At 37.0% G+C, this 23593-nt stretch overlaps 1 protein-coding gene across 1 annotated transcript in view; it reads left to right on the forward strand.

Annotated features, from left to right (window-relative positions):
* Positions 1-23593, forward strand: part of PDLIM3 (PDZ and LIM domain 3) — a 53642-nt gene that overhangs the window by 21167 nt on the left and 8882 nt on the right. The window contains exon 3 of the mRNA XM_027837456.1: positions 14361-14548. Coding sequence (XP_027693257.1) covers positions 14361-14548 — 188 coding nt within the window. The remainder of the gene's footprint in view (positions 1-14360; positions 14549-23593) is intronic.

The raw sequence follows: 23593 nt of genomic DNA on the forward strand, positions 1-23593 counted from the left end.
ATGGATGGATGGATGGATGGATGGATGGATGGATGGATGGATGGATGGATGGATGGATGGATGGATGCAATGGATGGTACTCCTCTAAATGTGAGCTCTTTGTCCAATGACCAACAATTCAATATGCAACTAGAAGAACCACACCAATACTGACATTCTTACTACAAATTAAGCCAGAAGACAAAAGGAAGTTGAAGCTATAAAAAAGGATGGCTTACAAATTCTCCTTGAAAACGTCAATGAAAGAGGAGAGTGGAAACAGTCCCCTTTGCAGAGATGATAATTGAACCCTTGGAAGCAGATGAGATCACAGGATCATAGATGGAGACTTAGAATATCCTTTAGAGGTCATCAGTTTACCAAAAGCAAGTGTAGGGAGAAGACTCACAACAGAACTATAAAGCAGGGTTCCCATGTGGGTTCCATGAATCTTTTTTTAAAATATATTTTGATAACTATATTTTAACAAAATTGGTTTCCTTTCTAAAACATTATATTTTATTTTATGCATTTAAAAACATTATTCTGAGAAGGAAGGTCACCAGACTACCAAATGGATCCATGACACAAAAAAGTAAAAAACATCATGGATTAGTTGAAGTTGGTTTAATCATTTGCACAAAGACAAGTAGGTGGAAATGTTTGGTCATCTGACCTTACAATGTTTATATTGAGCATAATCAGAAAGACCTCCATGAAGTTAGTTCCAATCTAAGCAACATTTGTTGTAGAGAATGTCAAAGTAGAGAAAGTCTAAAAAAATCTTCAGGAGATTTTCCAAGTCAAGTCAATGTACACTTCGATACTTGTTAACTGTGAGGTAAAGGTAGGCATAGGTAGGAAAGTAAAAAAAAAAATGTTGGAAAATAAGGATCAAGATAAGGAATAAAAAGACCCAAAAGGTTTATAGACTACCACTGCTGGAATATGATGAATACTTTCCTCAGAGGCAGAGTTGGAAAGTTCTAGATGTGGCAAACACCAAACAACATCACAACCAAAAAAGATAAAATTAAATATATCTTGATGGGCAAGAAATGACTAGTTAGTGATACAGGAGTGGTTTCAGAATCTTTTATCTACGTTCAGTCAGATCATTGTCTAGAATCATAGAATCACAGATCTTGGACTGAAAGGGATCTCACAAACCATTAGTTAGAACAGAAGTGCAAATCAACACCAAAATACAAGAAAAAAATGAAAGGACAGCACATAAAACTATTAATAGCCACAAACCTATATGTTCAAACAAGTCAATTTTTTTAAACATTGATTTTTTTAATGGGAAATAGACAAAGGTAAAAACATTAAATATTATTATCATTATGTCTTTTAGAAGTTTAGACAATGTAAGGAAAAAGCCAAAATGAGATTAGAAGGACCTGAAAACTACTTCAGCCAGCAAATACTTGATCTTCTTATCAAGGAGAAAGATATAGCATCCAAAGGCAACACTGATTTATAAAACAAACTCATTTGAGAAATATTATAGAGGAGGATAAAAAAAGACTGCTACGATTTAACAATTGAAGACCAATAGAAGGGAAATAAGTGTAGAAAACATGCATAAAACTCAACCAGTCCAGATCATCTCAAGAACATTTATAAATGAAATTTGAAGGAGGCAACAAATAGATGCAAAACGGAACAAAACAGGATTGTAATATATTGTCATAATTGAAGTCAATGGAACTACCATATTTGGACTCAATACTTCATTCTCATCTGAGAAAGAGGAAAGGCACTTAGGAAGAGAAGTTTATGAAGAAAAGTGGAACCAAACTAAATAGAGAAGAAATTCACACTGGAAGCAATATCTTTCAAAGTAATGAAATGGAATTTTTTTAAGCTATCTGAGTGAAAGATAACAAAAGAATGGGAGGGAAATCATATTATCACCCCCCCTTACACAAAAAGGTAAACATGAAGACATGAGCAACTACTGTATCACATACCTTCTTATCTCTCTAAAAACTTTTAAAGAATAAACCTATCAAAAGTATCCTTGATGAAAATATGACAGTGGGACAAGCTGGTTTTTGTAGATGATTTTCTACACCAGAGGACTTCCTCACAGTCACACAATTGGCTGTAAAATATAAAAAATACAAAATGCCATTGCATTAAGTATTTGCTGATTATTTAAAAAAAAAACTTTTTTTATTCAAGAAAATAAAATGCAGCCATAAAGGCCTCTTCCAACAGATGTTTCTCATCCATATATTAAGACTATACAAGAAACCTTGATAGGTGCAATCACAGAGGTAACTGTTCAGCAAACCTCTGATTATAAATATTATAATGTAAAACAAACACTATCAGAGGATAGTTTGTGCAGACTCCAAATGCAAAAAGGATTCTCTATAGATGATGAGGTCTTCCAGTTATTCCTGTTTGTGAATGACATGCTGATTGCAGTTAAGTTCCAAGACACTATAAAGTTACTTTAGTGAAAGCCAGGGCCACTTAAAAAAAGATAATATAGCAGTTTATGCAAGAAAAACCAAGGATACCAACAGCCCTGCCTATTGTCTTGATCTTAAGGTATAACGGGATGGACAGCCTATGGAGTTACTCCATTAGTTCTTATTCCTTGGACAGGCAACATAGATTAGTTACTTCCAAAAATTACATAGATGGACAACAAGTTGACCTCAGAATTGAAGAGGAAACAAAGAGATTTTATTTAGGAATTTGTTGTGCCTTCAGCAGTTTCCAACTGCTCCCTGTCCAAACAAAAAGACTTTCAGTCATAATATTCTCCAAGGGATTCCATCTGGCTGCAAAATTTATAACTACCATTATCCCATAAGAATTAAAACTGTGGGTTATTAAGGACAATAGAGAGACACACAGTGAGTGTTGAGTTGGTTATGGCTTGCCTACAGTCACACAGCTAGCAAGTATGTGAGACCAGATTTGAACTCAGGAAGGCGAGTCTTTCTGACTCCAGGCCTGGCACTCTATCCACTGTGCTACCTTGTAAAATATATCAGAAAAGAAATGCATGATTAGAAAAACTGTTGAGCTGGTAATATACTAAGACTAAAGACTTAACCCTGCTCGCCTCAGTTTCCCCACCTATAAAATGAGCTGAAGAAGGAAATGCCAAACCACTCCAGTATCTTTGCCAAGAAAACCTCATACAGGGTCATCAAGATTCAGACATGACCAAACAACAACACTTTTTGTACATAATTGTTCTGGCTAGGAAGTCATCATGTCTACATGTAGCTATATGCCTTTAAAATTTATCTAGATTTTAAAGTCTTCTTTAGTTCAATTTAACAAATATTTATTGACTGTTTATGGTATATAAAGCTGCTTTCCTAGATATGGGGTTTACAAAAAGCAAATTAAAGGAATCTGTGCCTTCAATGAGCTTCTACTCTGGTAGCATGAATATAAGCTGTAAATGTTTTAAAGAAAAAAAGGAAAATGTATCAAATCTACAATTTCATTAGGGTGTTTTTCATGAGACAGTTATAATTCTTGTGAAGTACAAACATGTAGAGACCTCCAATCAGCTTTTCATTCCACTTATTTCTTTGTAATTCTCATTTCAGGCATTTGTATAGTTACTTAGCTGCAGATGCCAGTAAACATAGTTACAAAAATGACATTCTGCCCTTCTCTGTGCAGCTGAATTAAAAAAGACAAAGAATTTTCATTTAAATCTACTCTCACTAAATGGGATAAATGAGTTGAATAATCTGATGCTTATCTGAATATTTCAGTATGGAAGTGCCATAACCAAGTGAAATCAACCCAAATCTTACTTATAGCATTCTGTACAAATCACATTAAAAAAGATTTTCTGAACTAGTTCTTCTCAAGTTAGCAAGGGGATAAACATTGCATATCATTTTGTATGCTCTCAAAAGGCATTAGTAACTTTCAAAAACTATATAGACTAGCATATCAGGCTTAGAGACATGAAGTGTTGAGTTCAAAAGCTACCTTGTCATCTAAGAGTCCTGTGACCCTAGCAAAGGCATTTCACTAAACTGAACTTCAGAAAGCTCGCTAGGACTTACCTGCTAAATCAAAGTTCCCTGCACTGACTGTGTTAAAAAAAAAAAAGGCTTTTACCACAAGAAAATTGATATGGGGGAGGAAGGAGGGGAATATATCGGAACATTCCAGTTCAATACCTTCCTTTGCAGAGAAAGTCTCTTAAGACTCAGTAACTTCCTTTTCTTTAAGCTGTTAGGCAAAAGTCAGGCTTGGCTTTCCTGATTAGAATAGGCAGGGTGCTATCTGTGTTGTGAGATTTTGGGGAACTGAGAAGGCTAGTCTCAATAAGGGGCAGATGTCTGAAATGTTTGTTAAATCTTTATTCCTTAGGCTTAAGGCTTTATTGCAAATACTCCCTGAGAGAGGTAACTGGGGGCATCCAAGTGGTACAGTGGATAGAGCTCTGGGCTTAGAATTAGGAAAGCTCATCTTCATGAGTTCAAATCCAGCCTCAGACACTTCCTAGTTGTGTGACCCTGGGCAAGTCATTTAACCCTACTTGCCTCAGTTTCCTCATCTACAAAATGAGCTGGAGAAGGAAAAGGCAAACGACTCCAGTATCTTTGCCAAGAAAACCCCAAATGGGGTCACAAAGAGTCAGACAGGACTGAATAATAACAACAAAAGAGGTAACACCTTTCGCTCAATTTATTCCTCAGGGCTAATGAGCCTATCATATCTCTTCCTAATAATAGATTTTCATAGAATGGGGTAAGAAACCAGTAAGAGGAGGGGCTCCTGAGATGAGGGAGGGGCAGAAGGCCCACCAAAAGGAGGCTGAAAGTGCTAACAAGAAACTTTGACCGGTCTACAATTTTGGGAGGGGCTGGTGCTGGCCATGAGATGCTCTAACCCCCACCCCACCTCAAAAAAATCAGTGATGTTAAGTTTGTTAAAGTAGAATAGGTCTCTAAGAATAATTTACCTAATGTTCTACGAAGATTTTTTTTCATACTTTTGTTAGGCAAAGAAGAAAAAGTCTTTTCTAAAAGAGCTGCACAAATAGACTAATCTTTGATAAACAAAGGTAACGAAAGTGAAGGCCATTAAAATGGGCAGCTTAACCCGCCACTGTGGAACTAGGTCCTCCCGGGTTTCTAGTCTTGGTCAAATTTTAAGTCAACCATTTAAGTGTCTCTGACTTATTTAAGTAAAGTAACCTAGGAATAATTTGGTGAAATTCTTAAGCGTGTAGTATGTTGTATTGTGCTAAATCAATTTCCAAATCTTACAATTTTTTAAAATCTTTCCCTCCTCAAATTTTTCATAGCACATTTGCCTAGAATTCTTTGTTTTTATCTTATTCTGTATATCATAGCTATTTGTATATGAGTCATTTTCTCCCTTCTTACCACATTTAGATGTTAAGTTCCTTGAGGTCAGTGGTACCCAATTAGTTCATTTTTGTATCTCTAACACTTAGAATATCATAGATGTAGGGCTAAGAGGGAACTTGGAGGCTACTTAACCCTGCCATTCAGTCATTTTCACTCATGTCTGGCTCTTCATGACCCCATTTGGACTTCTCTTGGTAAAAATACTGGAGTGGTTTGCCATTTCCTTCTCCAGCTCATGGAAACTCAGACAAACAGGGTTAAGTGACTTGCCCAGGGTCACAAACCCAGTAAGTGTCTGAGGTTAGATTTGAACTTAGGAAGATGAGTCTTCCTGACTTCAGGGCCAACACTCAATCCACTGCACCACCTAGCTGTCCCTAGTCACCCAGATGTCCCTAATTAAACTCAAAAATTGATTGTTAATGGACGAATGTCAACATGACAGGACATCTCTAAGGGAGTAACCTTCTCCAAAGTCCAAATAAGTAGACTTGGAAAGCCCTGAGAATTGAACCTTCCCTTTCAAATGAGGTAAGTCCTGACCTGCTTTTGACAAGTTTATTCCTGAGATGTTCCTGCTACCTCTTCAACCACTGTCATAAACCTAGCCCTAAAGAACAAAAATTTCTCCAGGCCTCCCCATGCTCAGGACAACTGTGATAAAAGATTTTTCAACCAACTGGACAAACATCCATTATATGCCTACTTTGTTTGATCTGTGCTTGGATTTGTACTGTTTAACATTTTTATCAATGATTTGGATAAAGACATTGATGACAGATATGCTCATCAAAGTTACAGATGATACAAAGCTAGGAGGAGTGGCAAATAGACAGACTGCATGAAAGATCTAGAATCCAAATGGATCTTGATAGGCTGGAGCACTGGGATGAATCTAATGAACCAGAGTCCATTAGGTATTGTCTGGCTCTTGGGCACCAAAAATCCTACTCAGGAGAACAAGATGGAGAGGCCTTGATGGAAAACAATTGTTCTGAAAAACCTGGGGGATTTTTATGATTGTAAGGGCAATATATGTCATCAGCATGAAGTGGTGGTCCAAAAAGCTAAGCTGAGCTGCTTTGAGGGGTTTAGCTTCTTAGAACAGAAGTGTGAAAATCCCACTGTATAGCATCCTCCTCACACTTCATCTAGAATGTTGTGTTCAGTTCTGGGCACCACAAAATGATTTAAGAAGGATATTGATAAGCTAGAAAACATCCAGAGATGGGGAACCAGGATGGTGAAAGGCTTCAGTACACGACAAGAGAAAATCTATTGAAGGAACTGGGCATATTTAAGAATAAGAGAAGGCTCAAGGGGGATATGTTAGCTTCCTTTAATTTTCCGAAGAACTGTCATGGGGAAGATGAGTTAAATTTGTTGCTTGGCCCCAGAGGGTAGAACCAGGAACAATAGATGGCAAATTTAGGCATGATGTTGGGAAAAAACGTTCTAAAAATTACAGCTGTCCAAGAGTGAAATGAACTACTTCAACAAGTAGTGAGCACCCCGTCCTGGGAGTCCTCAAGTAGAGGCTGGACAACCATTGTCAGGTGTGTTATTGTGGGAATTACTCTCATTTATGGGTTGGACTAGTTGGTCCCTAAGGTTCCTTTGGACACTGTGGAGATTCAAACGCCTCATTTTATAGATGAAGAAACTGAGGCCCAGGGAGGATAAGGTCACATCCATTTCAAAGATGGATTTGAACTTGGATCTTTTGACCTCAAAATTGATGCTCTTTACACTGTGCCAAACTGCCTCCATACAGCAGGCATTTAATAAATAATGCTTGTTTAATGAATTTGAATTATTATTTAAGGCGTCTTACCAGTTTACCATGCCTTAGATGACATACCTGACAAACTGAATTGCTATTTTCCTAAGGCTATACTGCAGGCTGATGAATAATAAATCAGGATCCCCAAATGAAGGCTCTGGAATCTAGCCAGTAGATCTTGTTGCCAATTTATTTTTAAGATACATATTTGCAGTCAAAAGAGTATGATCAATGGTTGTTAAATTTGATTGTCATTGGTTAAAAAATCATCATCATCATTTAGACAACAAGCAATGATATTCTAGAATATGAATTGTATCCTTGTCCCATCCATCACTACAGACAAAGCACGTTACAGCTCCCTGGCTCTGGAACTCCATAGTGAGCATTCCATTTTCTCTTCGGGTGTTTCCACCACCCAGCTAAACACAAAGCCCATATATAGGCGAAACGTAGATAGGTCCTCCCTATTGTCCAAGTCCCTGGGCTTTGTAAGCCCTAGGAATTCAGCCCTCCCTTCAACTGGGGCCAAGCTTTGCCTTACTTTTGACATGTTTATAACTGAGATGTCCCCGCTCCCTTCCTAAGCACTGCCACAAACCTAACACTGAAGAATTAAATTTCTCCAGGCCTCATCATGCTCAAGCCAACTAGGGTAATAGGAGTTTTTCAACCAATTGGATAAACATCAATTAAATGCCTACATTGTACAAGGTACCCTGTGGTGAATTTATGGGAAGACATGGAAAAGGATAGGCAGTCGTGGATGGGTCATTACTATGCATCACTAGAGATAATATCCAAATTGATGAGATCCAGATTCACATAAAGTCCCAGAGGATTCATTAATTACAGATAAGAATGCTCATTTTTGAATACTCCAAATCCTATACAATTCTTAATTCTTAAGTGGGAATAAAATGTTCTGGAATGGAACTCTAACCTATCCAAAAATGGTGCCTTGACTTTGGGCACCATCACCAAATGCTAGTACACTATTAGGCTATTAGGTGGTGCAGTGGATAGAGTACCAGGCCTGGACTCAGGAAGACCTGAGTTCAAATCTGACACTAGCTGTGTGACCCTGGGCAAGTCACCTAACACTATTTACCTTAGTTCCCTCATCTGTAAAATGATCTGGAGAAGGAAACAGCAAACCAACTACAGTATCTTTGCCAAGAAAACCCCAAATGGGGTCATGAAGAATCAGACATGACTGAAAACAAGCAAACAACATTAGGGCAAGACATAACCCTAATATGAATTGGCTCTCTAGCTATGACTACTTTTCTTATCCTGTAGATTTCCTACCGTTGCAAAGAGACTCAAATAAAGTATGAATTGTAAAACAGAGAAGTGTTCTAATTATCTTTCTTTCATAACATTATTGCCCTACAATAATCAGAGAAATGTAATGTCAAACATATCTAAGACTTAACATCAATGGTAAAAATGTGTTTTGAGCAGACTCAAAATCTTGAAGTTGAAGGAGACTTTATAAAGTCATCTAGTCCAACCTCTGACTTAATGAGAAATTTTGTGTAGGAATCCTTGAACATAACTTAATGTTCATTTTCTAAAGCAAGACATTAAAGATACAAAGAATTCTTTCCTCTTTCCCCTACACTTACATGTCCTTAAATAATATAGTACTATTCTCATTGTTAAATGTCATTTGAATGTCTGAAATGCATAATTCATAAGTAGGGGAAAGACACTTTTCAGGCACCAAAGCTACTCTTAATTTTGATCCAAGATCAAATGACAAGAAGCTAAACAGCATCAGGAGGAAAACCCCATCCATTTATTGGAAGACAATCGTTTGCTACAGTGCCTGACACATAGTAGGTGCTTATTTTTGGATCCAAAATCAAATGACAGGAGGCTAAACAGTATTAGGAGGAAAGCCCCATATTTATTGGAAGATAATCATTAACCGCAGTGCCTGACACATAGTAGGTGCTTAAATTTTGATCCAAGACCAAATGACAAGAGGCCTAAACAGCATCAGGAGGAAAACTCCATCCATTTATTGGAAGATGATTGCTTAGCACAGTGCCTGACACATAGTAGATACTTAATGAATGCTAGTGGATACACTGACTGACTGAAAATGAAGTCAAGTATATACATGGAAAGTGAAATGAAGAATTCAAGCAATTCATCTGAAAAAGTCTAGCAGAAAGGATCTTTCATTTGAAATAGCGTGATAATTTAGGAGTATACATAGTACAAGTGTCCAAAACTATTTATCATTGCACACCAAAGAAGATCAGTGAGAGAAGACGGCCTAGGAACATTCTTGAACATCCAAATGTGCAATAGCTTTCATAACACTATTTGAGCCAACATTTCATCAGCCTTTTCTAGTTTAGTTGTTCAAGATCTGTCATAAGGAATCATAATCAGCTGTCGTAGTCAACCTCAAACCAAATTTCATCATATATGCATTAAGTCAAACAAATTATTTGGGTTGGAATTATTGGGTCATTCCAATTAAAAGTGAGTAACAATGGAGGAGACTTCTGCCAAATTTGCTCTAGGATGTTAATAAAGTGTTATGTTCTCTCTAACACCAACAGTCTCCTTTGCTTGGGGAATAAAAGAAAGATTGTGTTTGGGATGGTATTTCATTAGTTCTCCTTTTTGATTTATGATTTAGTGTTTGGAAATTCCAAAATAAAGTAAAAACTCATGGGTTGCTACCAGGAAATATAGGGACAACTTGAAAAATTTAGTTTAGGTTGGATAAACACAAGAGCTGGACTGTTTTTCCTGCTGTGTGTTTTGCTATTGACATTTTGTGTTACTAATGTTTTCCAGGACAAAAGGTATTGAAGTGTAACTAACTATAACATTGTATTATGCAATTAGTTTAACTACAGAATGAATTTTTTAATATGCCTTTTCATTACGAGAGGCAGGGTGTTAGGTAGAAACAATGCTAGAATTGGAATTAGGAGATCTGGGTTCAAATCTAGCCGTTTAACCCTAGTCAATTCATTTAACATCTCCAACTTTCATTCTCTTCATCTATAAAATGAAGCTAAGAATAGTATCGACCTCACCAAACTGTTAGGAGCAAAATACTTTAAACCTTAACAGAGGCTAAGTTGTTAATTTGTCAACAATAAAGTGAAAAGTAATCAGAATGGTGACCCTTAATGCTAAATTCTTCTGTTTTTCCATGATCTAGAATCTTCGGTATGCCCTTTGGATAATTTCACACCACTTCTCTCAGGAAGCAATGCTTTTAAATATTTCTTTTCAGCAAATAGTTACTCCTCAGGAAGTATCTAATTTTAAATATGTTTCAAGTGCATTTATTTCATAAATTTTAAGGCATAAGTACAAAAATGAGTGACTATACTTCTTTGTCTTATATATATATTTGTTTTATATATATATATATACACACATATATACACACACATATATACATCTATACATACATACATACATATATGTACATGTATATGTACATGTACATATACATGTAAAAAGAAAAGGCTGTTCTCAGAGGGCCAGTCTGGGGCTAGCTGATTTCTGCACCCTACTTCGTGACTCTCCTTAGGCAGCTTATGAAATTATAGACTGGTATCATTACAAGGAACCATAGAGATGATCATGTCTAGCCCTACCTTACAGATGGGGAAACTAAAGCCTTGAAAGACAAAATGATTTGGCAATGATCACACAGCTAATAAGTGGCAGGGCAGGACCAGAAAGAACCAGGCCTTTTATATTCCATTCTTGTATTCCAATGCTCTTTCCATGAAACTGATCATACTGTTCAAGCTTTAATCATTTTTATTAATCAATCTGGCAAACTGAAAAGAGGGCCGACCTTGGAATCAGAAAGACCTAGTACTTCTTCTAACATGGGCTAGTGGTTAGTTCATGGGCTGGTCATTTAATAACCCAGCTGCCTAGGCAACTCTGTGAGACCTCAAGTTACAGAGAGTTGCAAATTTACATTAGTAGAAAGAGTTTCCATACTAGTGAGATCATAGGCCAAGTATTTATATAATTATAAAATTAATCTTTAATTTTTATTATCATTAATTCTCAGACTTTCCTTTTAGAGTCTTCTACTTCAATCAATTATTGATCCATCTATGATTTCTTTTTTTGACTAGGCAATGGGGTTAAGTGACTTGCCCAGGGTCTCACAGCTAGTAAGTATCAAGTATCTGAGGCTGGATTTGAACTCAGGTCCTCCTAACTCCAGAGCCGGTACTCTATCCACTATGCCACCTACCTGCCTCTATCTATGACTTTTTTTTAAAAAAATTGTCTAGAGGCAGTGGGGTACAATGGAAAGAAAGAACCTTATTTCTAGAAGGCTCTGGAATCAGGGGATCTGGATTCAAATCCCACCTGTCACTTCCTTTGTGACCTTGAAAAACTTGACCTCTCTGGGCTTTGGTTTCCTCATGAGGGTATAGGAATAGATGGTCTCTGAGTCTTTTAACTCTGGATCTATTACCCTATGAGCTATGGTTTCATCTATGTGGAGACTTCCCAGTGAGTAAATTCTCTCCTAGATGGATGTAAGCAAGTTTTCAATCAAGCAAGTCTTAGAAAATTGCCTAAAGATATGGAGTGGTTAAGCACAGTGTTCTACAGCCGAGATATACAATTTATTTTTCAGATTAAGAAGAATAAAGAAATGAATTTCATTTTTTCTTAGTAATCAATGCAGTTCCTTGAGTTGGTGAAGACTAGAATGTCACTAATGCCTATGCATAGATTTTAGATTTAGAGCTGAAACAGATCCTAAAAGCCATCATTTCTACCTCCCTTCATTTTATAGGTAAGGACAATGAGGCAGAGAGGTTAAGTGATTTGACCAGAGTAATATGTAGTGTCTAAAGCAGGATTTGAATCCAGGTCTTCATGATTTTGGAACAATCAATCTACTACTCCACGACACTTCTTATATGGCCAGAGTGGAGTGGAGGATGAGTTCTTTAGAGTTTGTTGTGTTGAAGAAGGCTGAAACAGCCTTAAGCTACATCGAGTTATTCATCTGCATTAATGATTTAATGTAGGGCCATCATGGTATGATAGATAGAGGTTTTGGCCTTGGAATCATAAAAAAAAGAGTTTAAGTTCTGGCTCCAACAACTGACCATGTGACTCTAGACAAGTCACCTAACCTCCCAGTGGCCCGAGACAACTCTCCAAGACTAAAAATTGCCCCACAGTTAGAAGTCTCTGTTTACAAAGGGAGTCATTCCACTGGGAGCTCTGTGCACAGGGGAATTAACAGGTATAGACTAGAAGTTCAAGTCACCATACTGATGCTAGGGAGACAAAGTCAGAAGCAAAATAGCCCATTCCAAGTCCTCAAAGAGGTTTAATTTAAAACTGAACTCCCCACTGTATTGGGTTAGCTACTGAATAAACCTGACTGGCCTCCTAAACATACAGAAAGTATCTTGTCAGGGGCAGCTAAGTGGCACAGTAGATAGAGCACCAGCCCTGAAGTCAGAAGGACCTGAGTTCAAATCTGGCCTCAGACACTTGACACTAGCTGTGTGACTCTAGGCAAATCACTTAACCCCAATTGCCTTACCAAAAAAAAAAAAAGAGTATCTTGTCGGAGACATTTAGAAATAGCCAGAAGAAGCTATCTGCCAGCTCTGTTCCTATCCCCCTTGGTGTTTTCAGAGCACAAGGAAGGGAACCTTTCATTTCCAGCAGATAGTCACCAGCCTAACCCACAGCTATCTGAGAGTCTTGAAGCTTTCGGAGCCCCCCACATCAAGAGGGAGAATGGAGTCCCACTGCAGCTTAATGTGACAGCAAAGTGATTTTTCTCCCAAGACAAAATGTCCCACTTTGGATTAGTCACATATTTTTTCAGACATTTGGCAGACTTCTGCAACACTTTGCAATATAAAATCAGCACAGAAGTAGATGAAGATACTGTCCATTTAAAATGTATGAATGAAAATATTTTAATAAAGATTTATCTTGTTAATTTTGCCAGAATGGGAAGATTTAGTCATGGGAACTGGCCCCCATCCATTGTAACATTCCCTTTGACTTTAATGATTTCCTTCTATTTTGAAGGAAAATAACAACAACATGGCTCTCAAAAGGAAAAAAGAATAAGCCAACACAAATCAAACTACTCCTTTGAGGAAATCGAATTGTCAACGCAAGACTCATCCGTTTCTTTGTTTAGAGACTGATGCATTGTGGAAAATTCCTTCAGTAATGTAGCAGAGTCACTGCTATCTCTGAAATACAGTCCTTCAGGTGCTACAATAGACATGCAGTGGTTCTCAAAAAAATGTTCCGAGACTACAGCCAAAACACAAAGCAGCTTTAAAAAGGTGGCACAGGGATCTGTAATTTCATCAGACACAAGACTAGAGAATTGTTGTTGAGACATTAATTTAAGCTTTCCATCTCCCCCCACCTCCACCTCCACCTCAAACTTAAAACCACTAGTGGAAATATCAATTATTCTGAATTAAGAATTTGAATTTATTCTATTAAGTGACTAAGAAACTGTCTTCTTATTTAGAATAAGGAATTCAGTGAATTTAAATGGCCCATAATTAATGACAGTTTATAGAATCATAAAGCCAGAGCTAGAAGAGGCCTCAAGAGGTCCAATTCTTTATACAAATGAGGAAACTGAGACCTAAAGTTGACTTGCCTGAGGACACATGGGTAGAGCCAGAGTCAGAATTCCAACCCAAATCCTCGGACACTAAATCCAACAATTTTTCTCCTGCCTCAATTGGTTTAAAAAAGATACTTAAATTTCTGCCAACTGTTTTTCCATTAGGTAAGTGTCTTGAGACTGGGTTTTTATGTACGGAAATGATTATTGAGTCAAGGCCAGATTGCCCTTCCTGACAACACACTTTTCCCATTCTCCTCAGAATTGTACATATGAAAGAAGTTCATATAGAGCCAATAAATAACACAGCAGCTGATTTTTGTACCCATGTCACTTCTTTTGTTCTCTAGTCATTAGATGTCTAAGTGACACTGGATTTTTTTCTATTTGCCAGGTGAAATTTTATGGAAAAAATCAGAGAATCTTTTGATGCTAATTGCTTCTTGAATCAGTCCATGAATGCTATAGTGGATATTAAAGATGCCAAGATTAACAAGCACGGGGCTAATCAATTTTTGCACATTAACCGCTTTTTTATGTATCTGTGGCTCTGTGTATTTTGTCTGCCCAACACGTACAGGAATTCAAGCCTATTGGTACCGCTCACAACAGAAGGGCACAGCCTTTTGTTGCCGCAGCAAATATCGACGACAAAAGGCAGGTAGTGAGCTCCTCCTATAATTCGCCAATTGGGCTCTATTCTTCAGGCAATATTCAAGATGCACTGCATGGACAGCTACGGGGTCTTATTCCTAGTTCACCTCAAAGGTAAGTATTGACTCTTGGCTTTTGTCCATGATGTTTTTGATGATGTTACTGTTATGTTTGCACCTAAAAGTCCAGCTCTTGTTGTTCAATATTTTTTCTTTTTCTGAAAAAATCATATCATATCAGATACTTGAATAGATATTCATCCAAAGCACTGCTCTGTTGGTCAGGTACCCAAAGCATCCACACACCTGAACATCTGGATGTGATGAAGAAATGGCAGCAGAACCATCATTCTTCCCAGAGTCATAGCAAATTTGTGACTTCTCTTAATATTTATAATTTTAATAGCAGATAGGTAACTCAAGCATCCAGTTTGGGAAACAATAAACAAAAATTGTGTTTATTTGATTGCATCTTAACATTAATCTTTGTTGACTTTGTTGGTGGTGTTGTTTTTTAATCCTTTGTTTTTACAGGATGTGAACTACTTTGAACACAAGCACAATATTCGGCCCAAACCTTTCATACTTCCAGGCCGAAGCAGGTCATAAGTTTTACCAGTGTGCACTAAGGAATGCATGCTTGTTTTAACTGACTCTTACTAATTACCAAAAAATGTGATTTCAGGGTGTCTTACATTGTCTTTGAGTGGCATGGGCTCATTGTAAAGCTTATTTAAAGGGGAAAAATGCTTGCTTCACTAGCATAAATATAACCTCCCATTTCAAGAGTAAATGTTGACATTTATGGAGCTGTGAAATTTACAGCTATCAACACAGATATTTTTAACTAAAGCACTTGTTCATTTGGAAACTGTATCCAGAATACTTTGACCTTCTGAGTCATACAATATGCACAGCACCAGGGCAGAAAAGCCTAGCCAAAAAGAAAAGAGAAACATCTCTTAAAGTTGTAAGGAAGCCAGGTAGTACACAGAAAGAAGGACTTTTATACCATTATAAATATAAACCCACCAATTTCTACACCTTCTAACCATAACCCCGCAATCCCTCATTCTTACAGGCACACACACCTCAAGAGAGGCCCTTAACACAAGCCTACCAGCAGCTCTAGCACCTGCTTTTAAAAGCTATTTTCATTCTTCTAGATAGTCTAAGCACCCACAATGCTTTGCACATTTTAACACGTGCCTAATTAGTATTTGTTACAATGGATTGCTGAACTGAAGGGGGGATGGTAAGAGAGGCTCGAGAAAAAGGAAATGATTTGGGGCTTACACTTCTAAGTCATTGGGTTGGGTTGGGTTGAGTTGAAATGAGTGATAGAGTAATTTTCACATTAATAGGATTGGCTGAATGCCTTAACAGAGATGTCTATCAAACGGTGAAATGGACTGTTTATAGTTGATACAGTCTTTTCGAACTATATCCAAAATGGAAACCACCAGCTCCTTGTGTTAAGGCTTTGAGAAGTGTAGGGAGATCGGTGACTCTCATGACCTAGTCTCTTTCCTCTCAGTTGCTTTCACAAGCAACCAGAAACAGGACTCAGGGTAGCCTTGACTGGTTCCATGATACCATGGAACCTCTGTGGCTACAGTCAGGGTCCCACTACCTTCTCAAAGAGGAAGATGGATTTTTCCAACACAGGCCAAAATACCACTGTGGGGGGAAAGGGGATAGAAATGATCTATTCTAGCAAATAAAATTTGACAGACCTTAATACAGTGACTGTGGAGAATAAAATCCATTGTCTCTTCGCCACGCTTTTCCAATTTTTCTGATTCCCCCTTTTCTTCTTTTTCCCTTTTCCTCTGCCTCCCTGTTTCCTGAACTCACTTCTGTCAGGCCCATTTCCACATCTGGCTGTTCTCCCTTCTCCTTGCTCATTCCTATAGATAACAACTAATATAATTTATTAAAATAGAAAAACAAATTGTCCTTTAAAACCAATCTGCAAACAACTTAGCAGTGTTTCTGTAATAAAAAAGAGTACAGACTACAGAATTAGAGGATCTAAGTATGATCTCCCAGCTCTGTTACTTTTTAATTGGAGAAGCTTGGGCAAGTCACTTAGCCTCTATTAGACTTAGCTTCCTCATCAGTAAAATAAAAGAGGAGGCAGCTGGGTGACACATTGGCTAGACTATAGGACCTGGAGACAGGAAAACCTGAGTTCAAATTTTGCCTCAAGCCTCTTACTAGCTGTGTGTCTCTAGGCAAATCACTTAACCTCTGTCTGCCTCAGTTAACTCATCTGCAAAATGGGGATAATCACATCTAATTCCCAAAATTGTTGTAAGGATAAAAATGAGATAATATTTGTAAAGTATTCTGAAAACTTTAAAGCACTATGTAAATGTTAGTTATTGTTATTATTACCTTCTCATCTCAGTTGATGATCCTCTGAATTTCCTTAATTTACCTGTCAAGATTAGTTTTTTGGATATTTTTTTTGAGACTAGCATAGCTGGCAGCCCATTAAAATGAAACTTATATCTTTGCTATAGTAGCATAATACTATGCCCTTATTAAATATTTAGCTTTATTAAGGTAATAGATTCAAGAAAATTCATCATAGATACACTCATCTTGTATTTTATATTAAACATGTCTATAATTATATAGGTTTCACATTCTCACATTTTTCCAATTACAAAGTTATAATCCTCATAAATATCTCATCTGTCCTTAGTTCTCTAGCCAGGTTCAAATTATAGATACTTCACCATGACTATAATAGACTCCTTCATATTCTGCTGTATCTTATGGTTTAATTATTTTTGCCATAATCTAAACATTAAATTTCCATAGCATATACTAAAGATTATATTATAGACTAATATAATATATGTAGTAGTATATACTAATATTATATATTAAATTTTATATAAAGCAATACTTCAACTTTTATAATTTACATATAATTTACTGTAATAATATAATACACTGAATACCAGCTATTATTACATAATATCATATGCAGTAATTACTGGCAAGAATTATTAGTGTATTATAATTTTACTATCATATAGTATCTGGTATTTATACTACCTTATATTTTGAATCTCATTCAATTTTCACAATTCTGTGAAGTAGATACTATTGGAATTATTATACCATTTTACAGGTAATAAAATTGAGGGTCAGGAAAATTAAGTGATTATTTTCATGGTCACAATGCTGAGTGTCCAGGGTAGGATTCAAACTCATGTTGCACCCAAGTTCAGAGCTCTTTTTACTAGCCCATACTGCTTCTCATGTGTGTAGGTCTTCAGTCTAAGATTATCTAAGACTATCTCTACATGAACCAATCAATTTTTAAAATGATCCTGTAGGTTCTCCCCATCCCAACAATTCTCCATCTCTCTGTATGTGGATATAGATATAGATACAGAGATATATAAAACATTATATGTTTCCATGTTATATTACATGTCAAATGTAATACATTACCTATTTAATATATTTTATATAAAGATATATATGAATATATATATCTTATATTTATATAAACATACATGTATTATAATCTTTGTCCCAGAATAAATATATAAATATTATGTATTAAATATATATTATTACATTTATATACATTTATGCTGGGACAAAAATTTTTGAATGGTTACTTCCAGATGAATCTCAAAAGGCATCCCAAGGAAGCTAGCTCTCCCTCTTCCTAGGGTAGAGAAGACTCATTGCTACATATTTTTCCAGCTTATGAGGTGCTCCTGATGTTTCTGTGGGCACACCCAGAAATACTGAATGCCAATTTCCCACCACCATCACCATTACCCTAGGCATGGATGTTAGGAGGTAGGTAGCATACTTCATTATCAGTCATTGTAATTGAGCAGAGTTCTTTTATCTTTTGAATTTGTTCGTCTGAAAGACTTTTCAGTAAGTTGCAATGACTTCATTTGGCTGACAAATTTTGCAGCAAACCCAACTCCAGTGAATTATTAACACTATCCCCATTCCATCTCCATCCCCACCTCATATAAATCAGTCAGTCAATAAACATTTATTAAGCACTTACTACGTGCCAGCCACTGTGCTAGGATACAAAGAAAGGCAAAAAACAGTTCCTGCTGTCAAAGAGTTCACAATCTAATGGGAGAGTCAACATTTAAACAACTATATAGAAATAAGCTACATACAGGATATATTGGAAATAACTAACAGAGGGAAGGCACTGGAATTAACAAGGGATCTGGAAAGGCTTCTTGTAGTAGGTGGGATTTTAGCTGAGATTTGAAGGAATCCAGAAGGCAGAGATGAAAGGGGAAAGAAATCCAGGCATTGGGGATAGTCAGTGAAAAGCTACAAGCTTTGGAATAAATCTGTTCATTTCCAAGATTGCTTGGTTCCAGTAGATATGACTTTAAAGAATCTTTACAGCCTTTTCAGCTTAGGAGAAGCTAACAGAGCTGTCATCCCAAACTATTCTTGGTGAAAGTATAATTAGTTCACTATTTAGAGCCAGATCTTCCCAGGGTTAAAACAACTGTTTCAGGCAGCATTAGCTAACAATTTCGCAAGCTATGGTTTCACTCTGTGATAGCCAAGTCAATACAACCATGACTGAATCAGACCACATAGAAAATCTACCCCAGTTCCTCTAGCAAAGCAACTCAGGCTGAAGTGGTTTGGAAATACCAGTCCTATTATTTGTTCAGTATTGAGACAGCACCAGGTACACAGAGCCATTTGGGTTTTAGGGGATCTATCACATTCATCAACAATTTTGTCAACCTAGTTTTAACCTGTCACTGAATAGAATAAAATGAAAGAATTAATTGTTATCTTTCTAATTTAGCTATAAAGAAGATAAAATTGAGGTCAGGGTTCACAACTTATTTATATTTATTTCTTCATGTGTAGTATACTGTCTTGTTCACAGTAAACATTTAAGAATTATTATTATTAATTGTAATTTTTACACTGGGCTGTGATTTCATCAATAAAGTGTGCTAATCACTGCTACTGAAGTCTGTAAATAGACTTCCTTTTGATTCTTCAATAGGATTTTTTTCCTCATAAAATGTACCCATCGATGCCTTCCTTCAAAAGGCACCTGTCATGTTGCTTTCTGCCAGTGGTATGCAGGTTTGGGCTGGCCTATTGTCTCACTTCTTGCCTGGCTCTGGAGAATAACCAATGCTTGGTACCTCAGTACCTGGCACATAGCAGATGACTAAGAAATGCTGATTGATTGATAATTGATTGAATGTGGGATTGCCTCCTTGTTTTCAAATTTACCAGGCTTTTTCTGGAAGTAGCACACAACCAGCACTTAATAAATGCTTATTGAATGAAAATTAACAGCTGTTTTCTATTGATTTGCATTTGTTTGTGGTATACACATTTTACTTGAAATTCGATGATCTTGCATAAATGTCATGTGAGAAAAAAACACATAAATAAAGGAAATGAGAGTACAATATTGGGGGTCAGAGGCCCTGGTTTCAAATCCTGACTCTGTTACCATCCAAGTGGTCACTTAACCTCTCTGGCTTCTAGTCCCCCATCTGTAAAAGGAGGAAATTGGACTTAGATGGTTTTTAAAGTCCCTTCCAGCTTTAAATTTATGACTCTATGATCCTATGATATGAGTCCTCAAAAGTGTACTATCACGGCAAAAGCACTGGATTTTTAATTAGAAGACCTGAGTTTAAATTCTGGCTGTACTACTTACTACCACTGTGACTCCTGGGAAAATAGATTTATTTCTCTTGAAGTTACTTGCCTAATCTGTAAAATGGGTGAAGGGGAGTGGCAATCTCTAAAATCCCTACCAACTCTAAATCTTCTGACTATATCTCTGATAGTGAGACTCTGTCTGTGAAATGACACTGTAGCTTCAGCAGAAAAGCCTTCAAATTCTTTCCAGGTTGAGGATGTTGATCTCGTATCTCCCCAAAATTCACTCATGGGATTCTAGACATAGGAAAGGAAAGTTTGGGTCATCTAGACTGGAACTTTTGGCCCTTTGTTAGATGATAGAACATGGGAGCCTGCTGACATTCTATAGGAATGGGGATTTTCTTCTTCACGAGTCCCTAATGCTCAGGAAGTCACCGCAAAAACTTAACATTGGCAGAAGCAGCTTTTGGATTAAGTGCACAGTCTCAAGTTATAAAATTGACTGCCTTCATGAAAGTCTGTGAGCTTAGCCAGTTATCTGATTTTTCTAAAGGTTCTCCAAGGTAATTTCTGAAGCTATTAACACAGTTGTGTTTGTTGAGACATGAGGCTTAAGTTATGAGCCAGCAAGTCTTTGTTTAAAGATTTTTTTTAAAAATTGCCAAACAATAGCAAACAAAACCATATTTTTATAAAACTGTTGTCATGAGACATTGCCTTTGTTTAAAGAAACTAAACCATAAAATTGTGAAATAACATCAAATAAAACTTATTTTGTAAGTTTAAAAATTTAGCTCTATCAGAGACAAAAGGTTAAAAAGATACCAGAGACTTCAGAACATCCTATAATTCAGCAACTAACAACCTAACTGCATCAGAGACTTGCCCACCTGGGGGACAATTTTCTTTTCTTTTCTTTTCTTTTTGTTTTAATCATAGACCAAAATCTAAAACATTTAAATAGATTTTTTTGCCTGTTGTGCTTAATAACTATTTGTGAAAGATTATTTAATCTGTTCCTTAAGTGTGGAAATTCAGAATCGCAAAAGAATGTCCAGCCTGTTTGATCTTGCTCACAATCCCTCTTTAGTTTAATTTTCAACAAAGGATTGTTTAAAATATTTGTCCTAAGTGGAAAGGGCAGTTTGGTGGCATTCATTCCTGTTGCCTTTACTTAGATTTTTCTCTGAACGGAGGAGTATACTTCTTTTTGAGAAATTTGTTCAGGAAGACCTAGTTCAAATCCTGCTTCTGATACATACTAGTTGTGTGACAATGAGCAAGATAAGAACCTTTTGGTGCCAGTCAACTTCTAAGATTGTAATTCACAGATGAGTAACAGATCTGCATCTGGGGAGGGAATTTCCACACTGGAAATGCCTCAAACTGAAGAAATCATAGGTCCAGCCCTCATTCTCCTCCCCCAAACCCCCCATCCTAAAAAATTCTCCTAAATTCCTGGAACTTTTAACTAATACATTTCATAGCGGGGCAGTATGAAAAGATGTGCTAATAGCCTTCAGTGATTTAATTTACTTTCATTTTTCAGTCTTAAATTAAAGGCGTGTTTTTTTCATTATTCCTTCTTATTGCCTATATCCTTTAAAACAGAAAAAAAAATCAGATTGGGCTGAAATCAATATCCTTTTGCTTTTCTGTTTTTGCTGTAATTCACCTCTTTCCTTCTCTTTTCAATCCTGTCTAACTTCTTTGCATATGTTCTTTATTTTACCTTGTGTCTGTCTACCCTCATTTTCTGTGTCGTCTCTCTGTAACGGGTTATTATTAACACAGTGGATGCAGCACTCCCTCCGGCATTGATTGTGGCAGCGGACGTAGCACCCCTTCATCCATCAGTACCATTAGCACTATTTGCCCAGGTGACTTGAAAGTCGCTGCCAAGATGGCCCCTAACATTCCCTTGGAAATGGAACTTCCTGGTGTGAAGATTGTTCATGCTCAGTTTAATACACCCATGCAGTTGTACTCAGATGACAATATTATGGAAACCCTGCAGGGTCAGGTTTCTACAGCCCTGGGGGAAACACCCCCAATGAGGTAATCACTGGCCGCATGGACTATGAGCAAATTGACTAAAATGCATGAAGGATGTCACATGCGATGGTGTGTTTTAACATTGACTTATATGGGTTTTCCAAAACTGAAAGATAATTGTGAGAAGTAACAAAGCTAAAGCCAAAACATGTTGCTTGACAGACATTTTCCTAGGACATTGATTGAAATGCAGGCATTAGAGTCAATACATTGCCCTGCCTGCCCCTGCACCAGCTGCCTGGCTTTTTAATTAAGAGCTTTTATGCTTATTTCAAAGCAAAATCATTTTACAATATTCTTCTAGATAATAGCTTCACTGCCTCTATAGGATGCTGCTTTTTCTAATGGCAGGTGACCCTAATCAGAACAGAATTTAGCTCTATGTCATTTTACAGAGTATTACAATCAATGAGAGGTATAATTTAAAAAAAAATGTGTATAGCTAGCCAAGCTTTCTTGAGACAATTGCTAATGCTGTATTTTTTTTTTCATTTTTGCTTGTCACAGAAATATTTACGAATAGGATCCTAAATAACAGTCATTATCATGGATATAAATGGTCCAAAGTATGGAAATTCAAAAAATACAAGCTACATTAATGTAAAACATATCTCCAATATAAAAACAGCTTAGAAAGTTGGAGGAGACATCATAAGAATCTCTTTGAAAAACTGGGAAATTAAATATATTCAATTTTTTAATGAACAATACCTATTTTTCTCTTCCTAATAGATAGCTCTGAGTTTCAAGACCTAAAGTATTAAATAATATTCTTTTGTACATAATTAGCTGTCACAAAGGGTTATAATTGCTTGTGGTAGCCACGTGGGCACTATGGTCCTAGGACTTGGATAAGGCTATGTTGCCACAGGTGAATGGAGTCACTTCTCTTCAAGGATACCCGCAGGGAGGCAGCAAACTTCTGGAAGAGCCACATCTGGGCTTGGAATGAACTTAAGTGCTTACGGAATCACACAACTGACAAGCTGTTTCTAGATGTTCGCCACTGGCCTTCCTTGGCTCCTACACTGGCCCTTCCATGGCCTCCTCTTAGGCTAGCTAAGCATCAACATCTCTGAGCTTCCAGAAAAAAAAAAGTAGAGGGACCAAACATACAGCAGTGTTAGGAGAAGTTAGTTCTGGTGACTATTTATCAGCAAAGTAACAGTGAAGGGAAGCCAAGGACCTGAATGTGGGCTTAGAACTCAGTTTCCCTGTTGAGGGACAGAAAAGGCAGCAAGTGAGAAGGAAATGGGGACAAACAGGACAGTGCCAAATCTGGCAACTGTCCTAGTTTCAGTTAGGTCAAGGTTCCCTTTCTTCATTGGCACAATGGTAGAGATAAACGTGATTAATTTTTTAAAAAAGAAAGAGAGAAAGAGAGAGAGAGAGATGGAAGGAAGGAAGGAAGGAAGGAAGGAAGGAAGGAAGGAAGGAAGGA

This window comes from Vombatus ursinus, unplaced genomic scaffold, assembly GCF_900497805.2.
Source record: "Vombatus ursinus unplaced genomic scaffold, bare-nosed wombat genome assembly UNPS02014821.1, whole genome shotgun sequence".
NCBI lineage: Eukaryota > Metazoa > Chordata > Mammalia > Diprotodontia > Vombatidae > Vombatus > Vombatus ursinus.